We start from the raw sequence: 23,347 nt of genomic DNA, 5'->3' as shown, positions 1-23,347 counted from the left end.
TTTGCAATTAGCAAGGCCAGGAAAGGGTCATTTCCGGCGATCAAGGGCGTATCTTTACTCAAAATATTTCTGTACGCTCCGCGCCAACCTGTGGTGGCGCTCCGCTTAGATAGTGTCGAAAGCGCCCCTACAGACCATTCTCGCCCCCCTTGACCAATACCCCTTAGCTCCGCCACTGCCCCCCCAACCCATCTGGGATACCATGTGTAGGCCTGCAAAGAAAGTTCCTAAACACGGCGTATTGTCCCCTTCTAAATTGTTAGTGTCCCTCCAACTCAGATATCCTGGTTATTGGGGCACTGGGTAATGGTGAGGAGCAAGGGGGGGGGGGGGAGTTGGAGTTGTCTGCTTTAATTAATGTTAATTTATCGTCGTCTAAACGAGACACTCGTGACGTCACGTGAGTTCGCCCTCTCTCGACTACAGTATATTCAGTTCCAAAAGTTCAAAATAACAGAAGACGATAGTTTATTGTATTACATAAACATAATCTATTAAACGGTGCCGACCCTCTGATATGAATCAAAGACGATCAGTCTTGTAGGTACTGAGCATGCGTAAAGGAACCACTTCTATGAATACATTATTTACATTTGTTCGTCTATCATAGCACTTTTTAGGTTAGAAACAGTCTGTGTACAAACTAAGGCTCATTTGAAATACGTCGTCATGGAGACGTGATTGATGTTTTGATTTCGAAAGTTGTCGGTGACACAGCGGAATCATTTAACAAACTTAACATAAAATAGTTCATTGCATATGCATGAGAGAACAAAAATAAAAAAAATAATCGTGTAAAATTTGATTGTGAGCAAAATTCAGTTGGTTTGCTTGGAACTAACAAACCACTTGATAAAGTAAAAGTGTAAAATACTCTTTGAGTTAACTCTCTTGAAGTATGGAAGTACTGACAGTCACACTACATAACTGAAAAGTCAAATGTTGTAGTAATTTATACATATTTACATCCAACCAAAACGTCCAAGCATATGCCATTCATTAACTAGTACTATGAATTCTAACAAAACATTTACATGACAAATCTGAAGGTTGTCAAAATTGCGGCCACATAATATGCTAGATAATCAAATATACTGGATAATCTTCTCATAAGACACACTGAAATTTCTGCTGAAATTCGTTTCCCTCACTGAGACACTTGATAATTATCAACCCTGAATAAGTTCTACATCTGGGAGTAATATGGAAAAAGGGGGGGTGGGTGAGGAGAGGGGCAGATTTACCAGGAAATTAATTAAAAAAAATGAAATGAGGTGGAGACATTGATGGTTTTTAAATCTCAGAGAACACTCTAGCATATTTTGGAAATAAGATCACCTTCAGTTGAATTATGGTCACTTAGAGAAAGGTTACCATGGCTGGTTACTAGTGGTTACCAATGGTTACCAGTGGTTGCAATTCTGACGATCAGGACCAAACAATCTACCAAATTATCAGAAAGAAAAGTTCAAAACAACATAATAAACAATGACCCATTGTTCTTTACATCAAAAACTGCAACTGTACCTCATGCCAAAACAAAAAATTCTCAAAAAAGTGCAAAACATAAAAAAACGTTTCTCATATAAATCATGTAAAATTAAAACAAGACATAGTTCCGCTAATTATGTTAACATCAAGTTTCAATAAGTTTTATTAAATGACATTTTTACTATGTCAAATGTAAATCAAATGTAAATATGTAACATGTTGGTTAAGTTTTGTTAGTTAAAAGGTCTTTCTGAAATCTCTTGCATTGAAGAACTCAAGCTACACATAGAGCAGGTGAAATTAAAAAGAAAGTGAGACAAAAACAACAAAACAAATTTACTTTGAAAACTTCATTATGAGATTAATGGGACATGCTACTTTTCTAGCAGAAAAATATAACAAAAATCAAATCAACTTTCTTTTACAGATTGTGCAAACATATAAATGTACTTTAAATAAGATTACCCAGTATTATACAAAGATATAAAAGAGACAACTGTTGTCAGAGAGGAAACTAAAGAAAGGTATATGACAAACCCACGGCAAGGATCAGGGACAGATGGAAAGAACTAAAGTACAAGGCAAGATGGAAACTTCAAAACTATATATCTGTTGTCAGTCTGTGAAAAAGACACCCCTGATACAGATGAAGGAGCAACATGTCACACAAATAGAGGTGTTGCTTAGGTATTAAATTCAATTTTTGGGGGAGGGGGAGTGGGGGGGGGAGGGGGGTTACGGAAGGAAGGGGACAAATGATTATAGAAGAAGTAAATCTTTCTTCATGATTTAGCAGGTGTTCAAGACAAAACCAACCATTTGCAAACTCTTGACGTGATATTGCTTTGCGAGTACTATAATCATGTAACAATGTCATTTGTGCATCAACTTAGTACTAGTATCCTGTTCTTTCTGACCTTCAGGTGATTTAACTAGATGATTGCCAAGATGTGAAAGAAAACAAAGATTTAAAATAAAATAGGAAAAAGGAAATTGAAACCGAGTATTTTGATTTCTTCTAAAAAATTTGCCAAACGGTATCTTTGATCCAGCCAAAGATAAAAGAATATACAAGATATTGTTTCCCAGCCCTCTTCCTCTTATGACTGCACCCCTCTGAACCCTCTCCCTATACCACGTCCGATACCCATAGCTAGCGGTGGCTGGTCGCTCCTGCTGGGCATACCCCTTCCCAAGCCACGGCCGATACCTGGGTGTATCATCTGTCCGGAGTATGAACTATTGATTGTCGTCGACTGTAAACGATGAGTGATTTGGTCCGTACCATCGCTGGTAGCATCTGTGGAGAAAGCAGAATGCAGACCAGTTAACATCAATACATATGACAGGGGAGGAAACATTTCAGTGAACGGGTCCGTTACCGTTACTCCGGATGGTAACATGCTGTGAGCTCAGAGAGCTCATTACTAGGTTATCCCATACCTTGACGACAATGTGGAGAATTAAGACAACTGCAGTGTAAATTGCTGACAATAATGATTGGAAGTATGATTGCATCTCCCAAATAAAACTTCAATTTTTATCTTGTTTATTTTAGTCAATTTTTCTTTTAATTTAGTTTGATTCCAGGCTGGGGATGATGCTTACTGACAGAGACTATTCTGACAAGCATCATATATATGTAGAAATTATACTGAGCTTAGACTATGTGCCATCTGTGTACCCCGTGTCTTGCTTGATGGGTGGGAGTGGGGGGGGGGACATAAAGGCATTCACAGCTATTGAGGTTTACTAATGTTAAAGTAAGATTGCACACCATTCTTTTGGGTTTTAATGTTATTGTTATAGCCCCGCGATGTTGGCGTACCATCGTATTGTTACTTTCTTTGTATATGTTAATTTGCACGTGTTTTTGTAGTTGTATGCATATCAGTTATGTTGGTAATTGTGTTAGTGTAATTGTGTGTTCTTTGTTAAGTGTCTTAGAGATATATTGTAAGAAGCTGAGGCTTGAGTAGTCTGGATTGGGTCTCAGCCGATTGTCGTATATGGTTAATAGATATTAGATCATGTGTAGTATCTGTTCCCTTTGATGATCACACAGTCACAGTCCTGATGCAAGGGGACTGGGGTTGAGAGCGGATCAGTCGTTTGGTAGTTTGGTTTTCGTGCCCAGGTTCTTTCCTGATGACTTTTTCTTAAAAAGTATAGATATGAGAAAGAGTTCCACGCCTTCTCAGTTTTGTGTTCAGTTGTGTACATATATTCTAACTGTCTCGTACTACTAAGACAGGACCCACGTCGTAGCCGAATCAGCTGGTGATATGGCTGACGTGACACTAACAGCTTACCTCAGGATGGTCATCTGTAGGCACAGCAATGTTATGTTATTATCAACACCTCTTATATATGATGTCATTGGTCATGTGAGAGCACATAATATGCAATCCAGCTTACTTTAACACAAGGGGAGAAAGTACTTACAAGGGTCAGACACCACCTGTGTCTGCCACTGAAAGTTTGGCATGGGTACAGCTGAGGGGCTAGGGGCCTCTGGCTCTGTTGATGCGTAGTACTGATTACTCTGTGCAGCCATTGATGATGATGATGAAGGTGATGCAACTGAAGAAATAAATAAAAAAACAATTGGTGGAGGAATGTCGTGTATTCGACATGATCCATCTAATATGATATGGTCACACATGTAGTAATCACAATAATGCTTGGCTTGATTTACAAAACAACTGAATTCAATCTGGAGGAACTTTGAGAGAAAGTTGAAATCTGTTAGATGAATGAAATACTTTAAGCAGTCATGACCGACAGGCATGTACCAGGATATATATGTGTATATAACCATGATATATATGTAAAATATCGTGGTTATGTATCATTTGTCTACTTATTTATATATATAAATATCAAAATCTTGCAGACTCGACCCCTTACCCACCACACTTGTGAAAAAATGCAAGGAGGTCACAGTGTCGATATTGACTAGGATCATCAACTCTTCTCTCATGAGTGGAATCTTCCCAAGAAGTCTCAAACTCGCAGTTATACGCCCTCTGCTAAAGAAGGCAAATATGGATGAGAACGTGCTGAAGAACTATCGTCCAGTTGGAAACATTCTATACATAGCTAAACTCATAGAACAGGCTGTGAAGAAGCAAATCGATGCGCACTTCGCTCTACATGGACTTTTGCCGAAATTTCAGTCAGCATACAGGGTGAACCACAGTACCGAGACCGCACTAATACGTGTCCATAACGACATAATGCTGGCCCTAGATAAGAAACTGGACGTGTTATTGCTACTTTTGGACTTGAGTGCCGCTTTCGAAACCATTGATCACAATATCCTGCTACATCGTCTTGAGTTCACCTTTGGTTTCACTGGTACCGTCTTGGAATGGTTCAGTTCGTACCTAAAAGACAGGAAGCAGTACGTTGCAGTTGCGTCCAGCAAATCAGACGAGACCACACCCATTTGCGGCGTCCCGCAAGGAACAACGCTTGGACCAATACTCTTCATCCTCTACACGGCGCCTCTCGAGGAGATCATCATTCGTCACGGATTGGAACCCATGTTATTTGCAGACGACACCCAGCTATACATCACTTTCAAACGCAAGAGCGACGCTCAATCTAGAATCGAAGCATGTATCGATGAGATAAGAGTCTGGATGAGAGAGAATCTACTGGTACTAAACGACAGCAAGACTGAGGTTATTCATTTCACTTCTAAATTTAAAGCCGCTAATAAACTAGAATCGCTTCGTGTAGGATCTTCCGAAGTTTCATCGGTACCACTAGTTCGCAACTTAGGAGTATATTTCGATCAATCTGGCCTCATGGACGAGAACATCAATCAACTATGCAAATCGGCTTCATTCGGATTATGGAAGATTGGTCGAATTTGTCGCCTTTTAAACCGTACATGGACAGAACGCTTAGTTCATGCTTTTATTACATCCCGTCTTGACTACTGTAATGCTCTTCTGAACGGTCTTTCTAAAACTGCACTTCATCCTCTACAGACTATCCAAAACGCAGTTGCTCGCATGATCACTCGTTCACGACGTCACGAACATCACTCCTATCCTCTACGATCTACATTGGCTACCTATACACCAACGCATAACATTCAAAATTTTAATTACTGCATTTAAATGCATACACGGACTGGCACCGTCTTACCTGTCTGAGCTGATCACACCTCGGGTACCCAAACGCGCCCTTCGCTCTAAGCCGTTCACTCTCGTTCCGCGCAACACTAATAACAAGAAGCACTATGGCCCTACAGCATTCTCGGTCGCAGCACCTGATCTTTGGAACAAGCTGCCTCCCGGAATTCGGATAATCACAAACTTCACCTCCTGCAAATCACACCTCAAAACGCATCTCTTTCAAGAGCACTACAAATGACGGATTCTAGGATTTTTTAGATTTTATGTTGTTCTGTCGTGTTGGTTTTTAAGTTCTAACTTCAATTGCAATTTTCACTTTTTAGTATTCAAATTGTAGATTTTGTAGTCATTCTGTTTTATCGCTTTACGCTTCACCAGTGCTTTAAATAGTTTTTCTATCTCTTATTCCTGTTTATATCTGTTTTTATTGTTCTGTCGTGTTGGTTTTTAGGTTCTAACTTCAATTGGATTTATTACTTTTTAGCATTTAATTTGTAGATTTTGTAGTCATTCTGTTTTATCGCTTTTCGCTTCACCAGTACTTTTAATAGTTTTTCGATCTCATATTCCTGTATATTTCTGTAGATTGTACTATGTATTTACTGTTTTTTTTTCTTTCTTTTTATTGTTTTATGGCATTGTATTTTCTAGATTGTTTGTAAAGCGCACAGATGCATCGCGCGTAGTGCTCTATATAAGATTTTATTTACATTACATATATATATAAACACTTATTTATATATATATATATATATATATATATAAATAAGTAGACAAATGATTTTGAGTTGGTTAGCATCCTGATTGATATCTAGAATAAGGCAATGTATGTGACCAAAAACAGAACTAGCATCATTCGATACATGTGACAAACGCCTACAGTGGAATTACGACCTTCCTTACTGGTGCCAAACCTCTGGATGTACAATCAGCATCCATTGCCTTGTTGGTTAGTTGGTTAGGGTGTCTGCATATAAAGCGGGAGGCCCAGGTTAGAAGCCTGGTGGAAGCTGGAAGTTTTTCACTGTTCTGGATTTTCCACCTCAGTCCAATTTCAAAAACATATATATATATATATATATATATGTATATATATACATGTATTGATGGATCACATCAATGGCAAATCGGTGTGATTCTATCAACCAAAGATGGTATTAACAAAATACATCTTTTTTTTTGTAAGATAAAAGGGTATCCAATTATTATTTTTAAAGACTAGACATGAATTTTCTTTTCCAGATACTTACAGTCGGTAGTTGGCCTCCTGATGGGCTGGTCTGAGACTTGTTGCTGTCTTTGCTGAGAACGATACTGGAGAAATGTATGAAAATATAGGAAATATAAAAAATGTAGGAAATATAGGAATATAAGAAATATAGGAAATATAGGGAATATAGGAATATATAGGAAAGGTAGGAAATATAAGAAATATAGGATATATAGGAAATATAAGAAATATAGGAAACAGGGAATATAGGAAATATAGGACATATAAACTATAGGGAATATAGGAAATATAGGAGATATAGGGAATATAGGAATATATAGGAAAGGTAGGAAATATAAGAAATATAGGATATATAGGAAATATAAGAAATATAAGAAATATAGGAAACAGGGAATATAGGAAATATAGGAGATATAGGGAATATAGGAATATATAGGAAAGGTAGGAAATATAAGAAATATAGGATATATAGGAAATATAAGAAATATAGGAAACAGGGAATATAGGAAATATAGGACATATAAACTATAGGGAATATAGGAAATATAGGAGATATAGGAAATACAGAAAATATAGGAATATAAGAATAACCTGGAATCAAATGATGAGTAGCCCAAATCCACTGACATATATTATAACAGAAACAAAGAGACATATGCCCTAATGGAATATAATTTAACCAAGAGAAATATTGAAATGGCATCTTGAAATTGTTGTGCCCCCTTAGGGCAATAAGGTTACTCTTATCACGTTACAACTTAATAACTCTCACATGACACAGAGGTGATTCAATATATGATTCAATACATTTTAGATGTTAAACTGTTATAAAAAAATACACACTTTTTTTAACTGTGAAGGCTTTTCTGTGACCTGTCATGAGGTGAGATAACTCACACTGTTTTGGAGAGTGAGTTGTGAAACCTTTGATGATACATTACAGAATCTACCCTTTCTGGTATATTTGCAGGAATGTAGGGGGTGAGGGGGAGTAGGAAGGGTAGTAAACACATTTTAAAACTCTTTCATTGTTTGAACTAAATTTGACCAATTCATGCATTCAGCATCTAATAAATCAAAAACGAGAGATTGCTTTATAAATGTTTTAAGGTCGCGTTACTCACTGTCCTTGCAACTGGTGGTTGTTGGGGAGGCATCTGTCGAGGCGGCTGTTGATAAGATATGGGTGTAGTTATCTTCGGGTAGACGATGGCTGCCATTTCATCTGTGTCGATCCTCTCAGGAAGATGTTTATCTGTTAAGGTGATATTGTAGACCTCCGATGCGATAGGATCACTCAGATGAAAGCTAATCGAGAGGAGAGGAAAAGAGGGACGGATCAGTTAGATTTATAATCGATGAGAATCAGCCATAGTTTGATCACTTTCACAAAACTCTGGTTCTCTGATAGCTTGCAGGGCAACCTCTCGAAAAAACTGTGCAAAAAGGTTCTAGAATGCCTACTTTTAAATCTTTGAATAAAGATGACAAGGCCAGTGTTTGTTCATAGCATGGTACACAGAGTACAGGGTTAGCAACTGAATGTGGTATACCTTACATGACACATGGAGACAAATGGAGTGTGTTTAATGTGGTTCTCCAATGGTTTCTACATGTCAGCCAATGTGCATATTCTCTGCTAGTGCTGATTGTGAATTAATCGCACCGCTCTTCTCGCGATTACTCGATTACAGTTATTACGTCATCACTGTCATTTTGCAGATATACAGTCAAAACTAATCTTTCTCCATGGTGCACTGTCTGTATTTGTTCTTTCAAGTCTTAATGTGTGGTGTCTAAATCATGTTAAAACAACTACCAAACAAAAACTGTGAACATCTTACAATCTAAAACATTTCTTAAAATCCTTCATAGTAAATCAAAAACTTTTGAATGAATCTACGATTTTTAACACAGCACAGTGAAAGTGAAGCATTGTGTGAACCTGTATACTTTTGTGATATTTGCTGACAAACTGCTTTAGTGTTGTTTCTGATAGGTTAGGCTATTTTTCAAAAGCAGATTATGTGTAGTAGGCTAGCTTGTAGTTGAGTAATCCCAACTTAGGTTTTCATCCCGATTAATCAAACTTCCAAAGTGTAATCGTGACTACTGGCGATAAATCCATTACGAATATCAGCACTATTCTGTGCTGTAAACAGTTCTTTGAATCAAAGTTACACGCATGTGAAAGTGCTCGTAAGCATTCATAAACGCTAGATAAACTGATAAAAAGACACGCTGGGTGACTAACTAGGTAAAGGTTACCCCTGTGCAGTTTGACCAAATGAAACATGTGCTTCAGAAATTACAAGTTGATGAAAACAATTAGTTTGACATGACACTCCCAGAAAGATCTCTTCGTCAATAATTACAAACAAGATTGTATAAACTACTATTGTAGAAGTCACCATACTGTTAAGATCTGCAGTCAGAGATCATGAGAGTGCCCTCTATTCATTTTTGGGCGTGACTGGAGTGCACCATTCAGCACGTTCACTTATCATTGGTGGTATATGAAGTGCGCCCTCTATTTCAGTTTTCAACTCTACGATAGTTTCCACTCATCTATTAAACTTGGTTTTTAAAATTGACAAAACTTTTCTTGTAGCAGAGCTCAAAATAACCAGATGTTCCTCTCATAAATGACTACTATGACTCACCAATATTTCTTGACTACTCCCAGAGCACACTTGTGTATTGCAAGATCTAATTCTTCATGAAACTCACACCTGTAGGAAGGTTAAAGAAAGAATCAAGGGTTACCAGTAGAACAGACAGTAGTCATTAACTAGCATAATGATGGTTTGTAATTGCAACTGCTGGTTACAAAAACTACACCCTACTGTCTTATACTGCACCGAGTGCAAACAGGTCATGTACACAACACTTCTTACAGACCATAAAACTTGAGCTAACCTGAACCAGACCAAATATCTCAATGAAAATGCGTTCACATTTTTGTCCTAAATTCTGCAAAAATGAAAAAATTTCAGAGCAAATTCATCTTTTTTTCTTTCTTATCAGGCGGAGGAAACAGAGGGTGTTTGTTTGTGAGGAATATTAAATACCTGGTATCATTCATGTGATCCCACTTTGAGTCTCCCAGCATGCCACTGAGCATACTCCAGGAGTGAGAAACCTCTTCTACATGAAACAGAGGGTGTTTGTTTGTGAGGAATATTAAATACCTGGTATCATTCATGTGATCCCACTTTGAGTCTCCCAGCATGCCACTGAGCATACTCCAGGGGTGGGACACCTCTTCTACATGAAACAGAGGGTGTTTGTTTGTGAGGAATATTAAATACCTGGTATCATTCATGTGATCCCACTTTGAGTCTCCCAGCATGCCACTGAGCAAACTCCAGGAGTGAGAAACCTCTTCTACATGAAACAGAGGGTGTTTGTTTGTGTGGAATATTTAATACCTGGTATCATTCATGTGATCCCACTTTGAGTCTCCCAGCATGCCACTGAGCATACTCCAGGAGTGAGAAACCTCTTCTACATGAAACAGAGGGTGTTTGTTTGTGTGGAATATTTAATACCTGGTATCATTCATGTGATCCCACTTTGAGTCTCCCAGCATGCCACTGAGCAAACTCCAGGAGTGAGAAACCTCTTCTACATGAAACAGAGGGTGTTTGTTTGTGAGGAATATTAAATACCTGGTATCATTCATGTGATCCCACTTTGAGTCTCCCAGCATGCCACTGAGCATACTCCAGGAGTGAGAAACCTCTTCTACATGAAACAGAGGGTGTTTGTTTGTGAGGAATATTAAATACCTGGTATCATTCATGTGATCCCACTTTGAGTCTCCCAGCATGCCACTGAGCATACTCCAGGGGTGGGACACCTCTTCTACATGAAACAGAGGGTGTTTGTTTGTGAGGAATATTAAATACCTGGTATCATTCATGTGATCCCACTTTGAGTCTCCCAGCATGCCACTGAGCAAACTCCAGGAGTGAGAAACCTCTTCTACATGAAACAGAGGGTGTTTGTTTGTGTGGAATATTTAATACCTGGTATCATTCATGTGATCCCACTTTGAGTCTCCCAGCATGCCACTGAGCAAACTCCAGGAGTGAGAAACCTCTTCTACATGAAACAGAGGGTGTTTGTTTGTGTGGAATATTTAATACCTGGTATCATTCATGTGATCCCACTTTGAGTCTCCCAGCATGCCACTGAGCATACTCCAGGAGTGAGAAACCTCTTCTACATGAAACAGAGGGTGTTTGTTTGTGTGGAATATTTAATACCTGGTATCATTCATGTGATCCCACTTTGAGTCTCCCAGCATGCCACTGAGCAAACTCCAGGAGTGAGAAACCTCTTCTACATGAAACAGAGGGTGTTTGTTTGTGTGGAATATTTAATACCTGGTATCATTCATGTGATCCCACTTTGAGTCTCCCAGCATGCCACTGAGCAAACTCCAGGAGTGAGAAACCTCTTCTACATGAAACAGAGGGTGTTTGTTTGTGTGGAATATTAAATACCTGGTATCATTCATGTGATCCCACTTTGAGTCTCCCAGCATGCCACTGAGCATACTCCAGGAGTGAGAAACCTCTTCTACATGAAACAGAGGGTGTTTGTTTGTGTGGAATATTAAATACCTGGTATCATTCATGTGATCCCACTTTGAGTCTCCCAGCATGCCACTGAGCATACTCCAGGAGTGAGAAACCTCTTCTACATGAAACAGAGGGTGTTTGTTTGTGAGGAATATTAAATACCTGGTATCATTCATGTGATCCCACTTTGAGTCTCCCAGCATGCCACTGAGCATACTCTAGGAGTGGGACACCTCTTCTACATGAAACAGAGGGTGTTTGTTTGTGAGGAATATTAAATACCTGGTATCATTCATGTGATCCCACTTTGAGTCTCCCAGCATGCCACTGAGCATACTCCAGGGGTGGGACACCTCTTCTACATGAAACAGAGGGTGTTTGTTTGTGTGGAATATTAAATACCTGGTATCATTCATGTGATCCCACTTTGAGTCTCCCAGCATGCCACTGAGCATACTCCAGGAGTGAGAAACCTCTTCTACATGAAACAGAGGGTGTTTGTTTGTGCCTAATATTAAATACCTGGTATCATTCATGTGATCCCACTTTGAGTCTCCCAGCATGCCACTGAGCATACTCCAGGAGTGGGACACCTCTTCTACATGAAACAGAGGGTGTTTGTTTGTGTGGAATATTAAATACCTGGTATCATTCATGTGATCCCACTTTGAGTCTCCCAGCATGCCACTGAGCATACTCCAGGAGTGAGAAACCTCTTCTACATGAAACAGAGGGTGTTTGTTTGTGTGGAATATTAAATACCTGGTATCATTCATGTGATCCCACTTTGAGTCTCCCAGCATGCCACTGAGCATACTCCAGGAGTGGGACACCTCTTCTACATGAAACAGAGGGTGTTTGTTTGTGTCTAATATTAAATACCTGGTATCATTCATGTGATCCCACTTTGAATCTCCCAGCATGCCACTGAGCATACTCCAGGAGTGGGACACCTCTTCTACATGAAACAGAGGGTATTTGTTTATGTTTAATATTTAATACCTGGTATCATTCATATGATCCCACTTTGAGTCTCCCAGCATGCCACTGAGCATACTCCAGGAGTGGGACACCTCTTCTACATGAAACAGAGGGTGTTTGTTTGTGTGGAATATTAAATACCTGGTATCATTCATGTGATCCCACTTTGAGTCTCCCAGCATGCCACTGAGCATACTCCAGGAGTGAGAAACCTCTTCTACATGAAACAGAGGGTGTTTGTTTGTGTGGAATATTAAATACCTGGTATCATTCATGTGATCCCACTTTGAGTCTCCCAGCATGCCACTGAGCATACTCCAGGAGTGGGACACCTCTTCTACATGAAACAGAGGGTGTTTGTTTGTGTCTAATATTAAATACCTGGTATCATTCATGTGATCCCACTTTGAATCTCCCAGCATGCCACTGAGCATACTCCAGGAGTGGGACACCTCTTCTACATGAAACAGAGGGTATTTGTTTATGTTTAATATTTAATACCTGGTATCATTCATATGATCCCACTTTGAGTCTCCCAGCATGCCACTGAGCATACTCCAGGAGTGGGACACCTCTTCTACATGAGCATACAACTGGGTCATCAGCAACTCCACTTCAATTGCTTTCCTGAGAGAGTTTGAAATACCTGAATAAGAAGATCAAATGCATAATTTTACCAGGAAATTGTGCATGGTGGGGGGGGGGTGGAGGACAGGAAGGGGCTTATAGTTGTGTTCCAACAACAGTGAAACACAATAGTCTTCAGTATTCTGATTAAGGTTGACTAGAGCATACAACAGACACACTAATGCCTCATGTATTTCGTCGATACAAAATTTTCGGAAATTCACAAAATAAAACAAAATACCCAAAAGAATTAGAATAGTACAATTGTTTATACAGAGAGGTTATTATCTCAGATTTCAAGTACCTCACATGGCACAAAGCCATTTTCCCAGCCTACATACTACTCCCAGCAAGTCATGAATTCAACAGTTCTTAGTTGTGAAGATAAACATAACAGGTAAAAAACATATCTAATGGAACGGTAGGTGACCAAACTGTTTAAAAGTCAGAGCACAAACTGTAAAACTTGGAAATTAGTGACATGAACTTTAAGATCACTGGTCAAGTAAATTGGTGAATCGCATGTTAATTTAATACTATGTGCTTTGGGCAAGAATGGCTAGTGCAACCAAACAAGAACATTTTCTGTTCAATAATATGATTTGGGAATGAATACTTACAAATGTATGTAATCAACTAAAAACTTTTAAAGTTCATCTCCCAGATAATTTACATATTACTATTTCATAAAGCAGATAAAATATGAAAAGTTACACATTGTATATTTTTCGGACTTTTTTCAGCATCCTCCATTTTTCATCAAAATATCTAATGAAAACATATCTTGTCATTTAGCCTCTGAATAAGATCCTGCTAGGATCGAAACGTCAGGCCAACTTACTTTTACACACCCTTTATTCTCCACACCTTTCTTTCTTTGTCCTTCTCCAGTTTATTCCCTACCCCCTTCCCTTAATCCTCTCTTTGTCTCTCCACTGTTTATCTCCTACCTCTCCTCTTCCCCTGTTGGTTTCTTTCTTCTTCTCTCCATCCCTTGTCTACTAATCCCCTTACATCTATCTCTTTGTGTTCACCATGCTCATTAACCTGTCTGTATTCTGTGCGTGTTTTTGTCCCTTCTGTTACTGTTACTTGTCATTTAGCCTTTGAAGAAGATCCTGCTAGGATCGAAACGTCAGGCCAACTTACTTTTACACATTCTCTTACACAGGCTCTCTTGTGGATAAGCAGTTTGCTAACAGTTTTATTTTATTTTGAAAATATATCTGTTAGATACAGATGCAGGCTTGACTTCACAGGCTTTGGTTCACATGATTTGGGTTCCAAAGTGAGGATATTTAAGATAATAAGGTTAATGACTAATTAAAGGCATTCTTTACATACAGTACCTGCTCTCTCTGACAACCACTTTAAACTCCACTCCACCATTCCTCTCTGGGCTGACTAAAGTACAAAGAAAAACACACGAGAGCAATGAATGCGATTACTGATGACTGACTGAGTTACATTCATAAACTTATACTACATTAATGTACTGACCAACAGATTCACTGTCTGGTCAATTAAAGTATAATGGACACAAATCAGCAACTAATTAATTAGCAACTAATTATTTAACGATATTACTTGATGGTAATGACAACTTTAACCCAGCATTTTATGTACAAATATTATCTTTGGAATAACATCATCACATCCTGGTTTAACCATTACAGCCCATCCTCTAAACCATAGTACAAGCCAGTCATACCGGTGAGGCACTTCACCCCAACCAAGCTCACCAAATACAACCTACACAAGCAATGGACTACTGCCAATACAACCCAGCCTTACCAATGCAACCCACACAAGCAAATGGACTACTGTCAATGCAACCTAGCCTTATCAATGCAACCCACACAAGCAAATGGACTACTGCCAATGAAACCCAGCCTTATCAATACAACCTGTTGAATTAACACAGTATATCAGTAAACCTTCACAGCCTAACATCTATCACTATAGAGTTGTCTCCAAGCTTGGACTGTGACCAGGTGAGAAAAGGTCCAATAATTTTTATGTGGGACCTAACATAGCAATAGGACCCAAACAAGGGATGGAGTCCAAGCTAGCAGATGGACCCACACAAGTAATGTGGCATAAATTCTCAATTCAAACCCATTTAACACCTAACTAACCCACACATTTTGTAAAAATAGCAAAAGAAGTAACTTTCTTCTGTTCTCTCTACTTTAAGCCCTAATCTAACCAATTAAGCTTAAAGCCATTGCAGACTCGCCCCCCACTACGTGCCACGCTCTGAAAAAGTTGACTTTCCGTTGCTTGCAAGTGAAGCTTTCTTCTTGTTGCTACAAAATTCAGACAGTAATGAAACGTGATACCTTGTTATCTTTTATCTAGACCTGAGATGTCCATCGCTACTATGTACAGTGTTGTGGGTATTGACCGTTGCTGCATGTACTGACTGTACACTAGTGTCTAATTACCGACGGTTGCAAGCTGTGTGCGTATTTTCTGGGATCGATGGTGGTGTCTAACACTTCTATTACACCTCATTCGAAACTAGGTCAGATTACCAGCATTACACGTTTCTTTTTGCAAGAGTCTTCACACCCTTTAACCTTACCTCACAAAAGACTGCAGGTGTGACTCTATGGTTGTCTGGATTAATAAATGCCACCAGTTCTCTCCAGACTTTCTGATAATCCCCCGTCGCATCTTCGTGACCCTCGATGGGAATCTGGTGAGTGTTTTCACCTGGAGGAGAGAAACAATAACCAAAAAAAGAAGACTTTGTGAAGAGAACCGAACAGGAAAGTACAGCCACGCAAGTAGTTCTTGATATGCTAAATTGGTCACAGCGTTTCAGCAGATTGCCAGCCAACTATTTAGGTATACTGCTTCTTCACAGTGCACTGGAAATCCTATTTGCATGGCAGCCATATTTTTTGTAAACCACTATACGTTTCCAAGTTTCAATGGTCACACAAGCCAAACAATATAAATCTGATTTCTTACTGAAATGTACAGAATTTTGGTTAAAATCTCACCGTGTTTATTTGTTTTGCTTTATATTTCGGTGTGTTATATTAAAGCCGAAGTTAAGTGTTGATATGTTGTCATAGACCAACAAAATACATCACCTTAAAATATGTTACATTTTATGGACCGCTCCTTTAAGACAAAATTGACCATGGTATTGCAGCACCCACCTTCAGACCTCGATACTAATATTACTCAATTAACGGCAATAACTAAAAGCAAGTCACAAGATTGCAAATCATTTATCTCCATGCCATTAAACAAGTTATCAGAACTTGGTTCTCCACGGATGCATTGACATTTGACATGATCATTCTGTTGAAATGGTCAACTTTGAACTTGGGCCCATTTCTTTCGGATATCAGTTCTGTTAGGTCTCCCCCCCCCACCCCCGCTCAGGGGCGGACTGGGTCTTAAAACCGGCCTGGGCATTTTCCACCTAGACCGGCCCATTATTCATTGATATGCTACTTACATAGTGATCGCCGTCCTGGGGGAGGGGTCATTGAAAGGTTTTTGAAGTTAAGATGCAAAATGGTGCTATATTTCTCAATTTGGTAGGTTACAATAATCCTTTAAAAATGACCCAAAAATAATTTTCCAGAAGCAACACTTGATTAAACTGAGGAAAGATAAAAAAAAACGTAAACAAAAATAGACAAAAATATATGTTTTAGACTGGAGTTTATATTGTTTGTCAAGCATTTTGTGACAACATGCTTGAAAACAATTGAAAAAAACCTAAATAAAATCCATTAGCACGGACGGGTTGCTAATAGCACGTTCTTTTGTTACGAACTAACAGACTAACTAACATGGTGATTTCATGAGCTGATTCCCACAGTTAAAAATATATTTCTACACAGCCCGTCTGTATTCTATTAACTACTGTGAAAATGGGCTGTAATTTCTACCAGGCTCCCCAGCCCACCGGGCCTTGTCCAACTGCCCCCCATGGCTACAGATCACTCACTGTTAGATTTGCAGGTATATCTGTAACCAATCGGTATCGGGTCGGGCCTCAGAAATCGGTGATACACTCTCTTGATCCCGTTCCTCAGAGTGTATTCAGCACAGGCCACCTCACACGGTAAGTATCCCATATCATTAGGCAGCTTGCAGAGAGTTTGGAACGCAATGAAGTAGAACTTTCTGTCACAGACACCTGCAAAGGGAAGACATGTCACAAAACCGTAAAATCACAAGATCGAACTCGGAAAATACAAAAGTTTTGCCTGCTTCGTAGATCTACAAAAAAAAAAGGGTGTTCTATGTACCTGAGGCACTTAATCACACTGTTTCTCAATGTTCCTTGATACAAATTTTCTTTGGTGTCCATTTTATCACGAAATAAAAATGGAAAATGAAAAAAAAAATCTTTGTTAGGCAATCAATCTACAACTACTACATTAATAATGCAGAATAGACCCAAAGATTAGCAAATCAAGGTGTTTTCCAATATTTCCTGATAACAGAAAAAATGGGCAATTGCCATCTAGAATGATTAAAAAAAAGAAAGAATGACTTTACATGTATACAAGCATGCAAGAGTTTGTTACTACAATGAGATCTACGTCAAGAAGAAAGTTTGGCTGACAGTTACAGTAATACATGGTGCAAATAATTTAGGCGTGATTCTCAGGACAGATATCTGGTACAGGTTTGTGGGTGTGAAGTGTTCATTACCTTGTATCATTTGCAAAAGGTATGTTCTGATAAGATTTACAAATTTATCAGGAAACACAAACTTGTTAAATGGATCAATGATTCATTACTAAAAGGCACTATAGGAATCTAGATAGAAGAAAGGGAAAAAAAAACAGGATGATACCACATGAAAAGTCGACAGAGACAAAAATAAAAGGAAAGTAGAACAATGGGAAATATAAAAAAGACAAAAAAAAGAGAAAGACAAATAGAACAATGGGAAGAAATGCAACAAAGACAAAGGACAGAGACAAAAGAAAGAAAAAATAGAACAATGGAGAGAAGCTACCTCTGGGATTGAAATATCAGATGTATCCATTAATGTCTTATACAGCAAAATCCATCAATAAATGCAGAACAAACCCTTTCCATCTGGCCAGTTTTGAGTCAACAACTTTTTCTCGTTTTCTCTTCGTTCTCTGAGTTGGTCGGCTACTGACACACGATCCTACCAGAGAGATGGAGAATGTTTGTCATAGCAAAGATCATCAATATGTTTAAGTAGCATTAAGAAAAATGAATCCAATATTGTTACTAGCATATTAAAAGTTTAATATGTTTTATTTCAAAACTGAGTGAATTATTACATTTTCCAGTTAATAAAAAAAAAAAATAACTACTTCACAATGTTGATTAAAAAACTCCAGCTTCAATGGCTACTTTTGAAGATGTTTGAAGTAGTTTACACACAAGTTTGCAACAAATTACTATGCTATGATAGTACAGTATGAATGTTCATTTAATATTTTAACAACTCTCAACGCGGAAACAACTACATATTGTGAGATGGAAAAATCCTTTCCAGTATATCAGAGATGTTACCTCCACATAAAATTCATATAGTCTCAAAACAGCATTGTGGAAACTTATGACAAGGCCTAATGTTATGATATTTGAGTGCTCACATATGATAGCCTATATTGTAGCACAAACTCTGCTACCTCGACACAGGGTAAAGAAATGTTACTAAGCAGTTGTTCTTGAAAAACATACTTTGTATTCATTGAGCACTGTAGATGCCAGAATGTTTGCGGCCAATGGGTAAAGGGATTGTTAGCCAATCAAATCACAGGAAATTTGGAAATAGAACCTTAGACTATTTGTAGCATGAATATTTCAGAAATACAAATTTTACCAATTCTGTAGGGAAGCATCCTCACGTGTGGATGATTAATAAACCATTCATTCATACTTAGTAAAGATTCCTAAATTCTATTGGTCCATTCAGGTCAGCTGACCGTGGTTAATCCTGTGAGTAACGCACGGTAAAATTACGGGGCATCACTTTAATAAATCTTTGGTTATATGTAACCAAAAATGTTTTGTTTTATGATTTTTCCCCCACACAAATGGTAGTGTATGAATGAACGGGGTTAATCAACGGTCTAGCGTGCGTTACTCACATGATTAATGCACTCCGGGTGTTAATGCTATCGCTGGATGCACTGGGGCTCCGCCCTCGTGCATCGCTTGCATTATCCCCCGATCGTGCATTAATCCTGTGAGTAACGCACGCTAGACCGTTGATTAACCCCTTATTCAACTTGTATCCATTTCATATAATCATGATATTGAAGGAATGATCGTAAAAAGCAATATTTCCTGAAAACTGAAAAGTATATATATCACCAATTTTTCTTCTAATTTAGGTCAAACAAAATTGGTAACTTATAAAATCTTGAATGGAATTATGATAGATTTGCAAGTACTTAGAAGATCTTAGTACTGAAATTTCTTTCTTCCCTTCATTCCAGTAATTAATTCAAATTCTAGGAAGTACGTCTTATTTTGTATTTTCAGGGTAATTGCAGGGCACCCTTGGACAATATTTCCCAACTCACTTAGTTTTACATTGATTATAACAAAAACTGCAAAACTGTATGAACAGAAAGGAAACAGAAAGTTCTACACTTAATTACTAGAGTAAATATCTAGATTTCTTTTCCAATTTGGACACCACCTCGGTGTGTCTAGAGGAATTCAAGTCTTATGAACTTTAAGAAATTTTGGTATGGAGACAGCTCATCATCTCCATCCACAGAGAGTATAGTCCTGGGGTGGGCAACCTATGTAAAGCCCGCGGGCCACATGCAGCTCGCCAGTGATTTTTTTGCGGCCTGTGAGATGTCTCAAGAAAAAGAAAAAAAATCAATCTATTTTACATCATAACAATAAATGAGTTAGCTGCTTAGAATTTATCGGCACTAATGATGCTGTCAGGTAGGCCTAATATAACGATTAATTATCAACTGTACTGTATTGACATTATGTTTTTGTGAATACATAGTAAGTACACACACCTATTGCTTGAAAGTCCTCGGAATCAAAGATTTGAAATCAACAGTAGGTCGTTGGTTAGGTGCAGCCCAATCAATTTTTCCCTCCTTACATTTGGCCCATCCATTCAAAAAGGTTGCTCACCCCTGGTCTAGACCATACAATGATTGTAACTTGAGACAAGATTATGTACAGGAAATAATCACTCACAGATATGTAATTTCTTGTGGTATCCATCCTGTGGTCAGTTGATCTAGCTCCTTGTTTATTCCCCTGACCTTCTAATGGGCCATTTTTCGGACCTTTCTTGTGCCTTTTTGCTTCATTATTGTAATGAGCTTTTTGATCTGCAGACAGTGCCTGTTGAGAGATGTCAATATTTAGTTAAAACTTAAATACCTTCAAGCCCTTTACACACTTGATACACAATACGATTAAAGAAGAAAGAAAGAAAGAGTTCATATTGTGTAGCATTTGATATGAGACCCTTCACACTACATGCAATAAGATAGGATCTGATTAAAGAACGTGAAATAATTTGAACTTTTGTTGTATGATAAATGAGTTGGATGGAGATGCGTTTTTTTTTAATTGCCAAATTGGAAAAAAGCTATAGATCACAAACTTACAAAGACCTATTTTTCTGAAACTGAAATGCTAAGCCTCTTTGAGCAAGGTGAACAAATTTATGAACCTCAATGCACTTAATTAGCCTCAACTATGCTTCCTCCCAGCCACAGAAATGACAGTTTTGTTTTTTCAGTTTGGCAATACTGTATTTATCATGAAATCTACCAACCACTGTTTACACAGGTCATCTTAATTTTGCGCAAGTTTTAGCTTAGGCCTAGACATTGTCAAAACCTTACCTACAGTGCTACATTTTGTGCCTAGGAAAAAGTTTACTGTGAAATATGAAGCCACAGTAGATTAGCAAAGATAGGGATTGTAAAATTTGTAAAGTGTATACAAGGTTTACTTGATTGTCGGGTGAATAAGCGTGGCAATCTTGCTTATTACCCAATCACAGCCTGTGAGCTGGGAGACTCATAAAGTTTAACAGGAAGGAACTTATGTCTATATGCATCCTATCGTAACAGTTAAAAAGTGTTCAGATGCATTACACTACCTTTAATGTAGTGTAATTGCATAAAAGACCATTGAGCCTACCCACAGGAATTTAAATATATTTGTCAGATATACTTGTAAGCACTTGGGAGGGGGTCATGGGGGGGAGGGGGGTTGGCATTTGCCCTAAGGTCATTGAAGGGAGATTATGGAGTCCTCCCGACAAAGAAAAAGTGAAACTGTGCATTCTGTCTTAGGCCTAGGTCCATTTATGATTTAGGCTAGGCCTTTATTAGTTTTATACTTTGGCTACACGTAACTTTGCAACTGCAAGGTTGGACTTATCAGTTCTACTTACTTGTTTGACTTGTTACGGTTACTGTCCTGATGGTCAAATATGCACTACATCAGGGATATTAAACCCAAAATCTGGTAAATAAGCACTCTTTCTTAACCAACTATCACTGTCTCAGGTATTAGTGAGGTAAATAGGCACAAACAAATCGCTTATTCAGCCAATGGGTAAATATGATCGCCATTAATAATATTGGCATCATGATAAGGCCAAGGCTAGGGTGTTACTAAAACGAATGACAATTGCGTTACACATAACGAATGACAATATGTTGTACACACTACAAAATTGCGTTGACTAAAACGAATGACAGTAATTGACAGCACAGACATTTGCTTCAACCGGATATCACAGTTCAGATTTCGTGGGTATCTACATCTAGTAAAGTACGGACAAGATTGTAAGTCTGATTTAAAAAAAAAAATTAACCTCATTTTTCCGATATTAATTGTTAGAAACTAACAATACTTTAATCTTGAAACGGCTTCAGATATATTTCTCTATAAATCTACAGAGGTAAAAAGCACAGCACTCAAGCGCATTCTCACACAAACTTTCCCTGTGGTTTCTATCCGTAAATTACACCAAAACCCTGCAACCACGTAACATGTGATTTTCCCCATTTATCATTTTTGCGCAGAAAACCAAAAACCGCATTTACTCCACTCCGTTAATCATTCTATATATCTCTTCTCAACACTGTCCTTCGTTGTCCTTCGTTGTCATTCGCAAATGATAATTAACCCTGTACAAAGTCAATTGTCATTCGCTGTCATTCGTTTGAGTTTGTCCCCAAGGCTAGGCCATTGCATTAGGCCATATAAAACCAACTGTCTGAGCGTCATCGTTTTTATTTACAAACTTCCACCTTAGCCTGTGTTGACATGCCTAGGCAGGAGCCTAGCCTTTAACTTAGCCATACACTACTGTTAATTGTAACGTCTAACCTTCCATTGTGGATTTGCAACTTCTACCAATTGTGGGATTGGTACACGACGTCCTTCTTGCTCTGAGATTTCTCTCTGCATTTCCAGCATGTACATAGTGAACCCATTGGTCACGTTCTTTTTCTTTTTGGGAGCCATTGCCTGATCAAAAAGTGTACGGGTGTTTGCAGCCTATGGACCCAACTCAGTTGTTCTCGGCAACTTTGCGGACTTAATTTATATATGGAAGCACTTGTACTATACTTAGCAAAGCACAGCTAATTAGAGGGGGCTATCCATTATTAGAGTGCTCGATGAATCGCTCTGCTGGCCTGTTAGGACGACCCGTAGCGAATTTGTTTACCCCAAACAGGTTTGCAATGTGTAAAAACTTGTGTTCTAGCCTTGATTATTCGCATACCATGTTGCAAGTTTTAGACAGGAAAATTCAGATTAACTAGAGTCATAATCTAGTCGCGCGAATCAGCGACGTAGCCAGGAATTTGAAAGGTGGGGGCACTTTTTTGCGATTGATATGGGGGAGGGGTCTAAGGGGAGCGGGTGTCCCCCTCCCCTTTGAGATATTTTATGAAAACTTGAAGGTCCTTAGAAGCGATCTGGTTGTGCCAGTTTCATCATTATCATATGATATCATATTATCAGCAGATTTTGTTTGTTCATTTACTTAATATATCAGATAGGCAAAAATAGTGCTCTTTTACAATATTTCCAGTAGGATGATTCTTGTTTAATGTCCAATGTCTGGACTTTAATACATTTGACGAACTTAACTGATGGACAATATAAAATTTCATATTTTGTAAGACAGCTGTGCAGTGGCCTAATACACTCCGATAACGATATTTGTTTTTAAAAACAAATATCGTTATCGCAGTACGTGTATAAGCAGTTTAATAATTATTGATAGGAAATGCGTATCA

At 38.4% G+C, this 23,347-nt stretch overlaps 1 protein-coding gene across 1 annotated transcript; it reads right to left on the bottom strand.

Annotated features, from left to right (window-relative positions):
* Positions 1–467: 467 nt before the first annotated feature.
* Positions 468–22,670, bottom strand: LOC139977583 (protein maelstrom homolog). Its single transcript, XM_071986980.1, has 12 exons — positions 22,428–22,670; positions 20,268–20,417; positions 18,144–18,228; positions 17,047–17,238; positions 15,658–15,788; positions 14,420–14,474; positions 12,945–13,089; positions 9,537–9,605; positions 7,998–8,181; positions 6,893–6,956; positions 3,937–4,074; positions 468–2,791 (listed from the first exon to the last, which is right to left on the bottom strand). Exons 1-12 carry the CDS (start codon positions 22,563–22,565, stop codon positions 2,592–2,594), a joined length of 1,551 nt encoding a protein of 516 aa, XP_071843081.1. The 5' UTR covers positions 22,566–22,670; the 3' UTR covers positions 468–2,591.
* Positions 22,671–23,347: the final 677 nt, after the last annotated feature.

This window comes from Apostichopus japonicus, chromosome 12 (assembly GCF_037975245.1).
Source record: "Apostichopus japonicus isolate 1M-3 chromosome 12, ASM3797524v1, whole genome shotgun sequence".
NCBI classification, from domain to species: Eukaryota; Metazoa; Echinodermata; class Holothuroidea; order Aspidochirotida; family Stichopodidae; genus Apostichopus; species Apostichopus japonicus.
This window is presented reverse-complemented; position numbering and strand designations above follow the sequence as displayed.

Excerpts from the sequence above, each read along its gene's own strand:
- LOC139977583 (XM_071986980.1), bottom strand. The coding sequence starts at position 22,565 with ATGGCTCCCAAAAAGAAAAAGAACGTGACCAATGGGTTCACTATGTAC. Across the intron at positions 13,090-14,419 it reads GTGGTTGTCAGAGAGAGCAG|GTATTTCAAACTCTCTCAGG; the intron begins GTACTGTATGTA and ends CTTCTTATTCAG. Across the intron at positions 9,606-12,944 it reads GATCATATGAATGATACCAG|GTGTGAGTTTCATGAAGAAT; the intron begins GTATTAAATATT and ends ACCTTCCTACAG.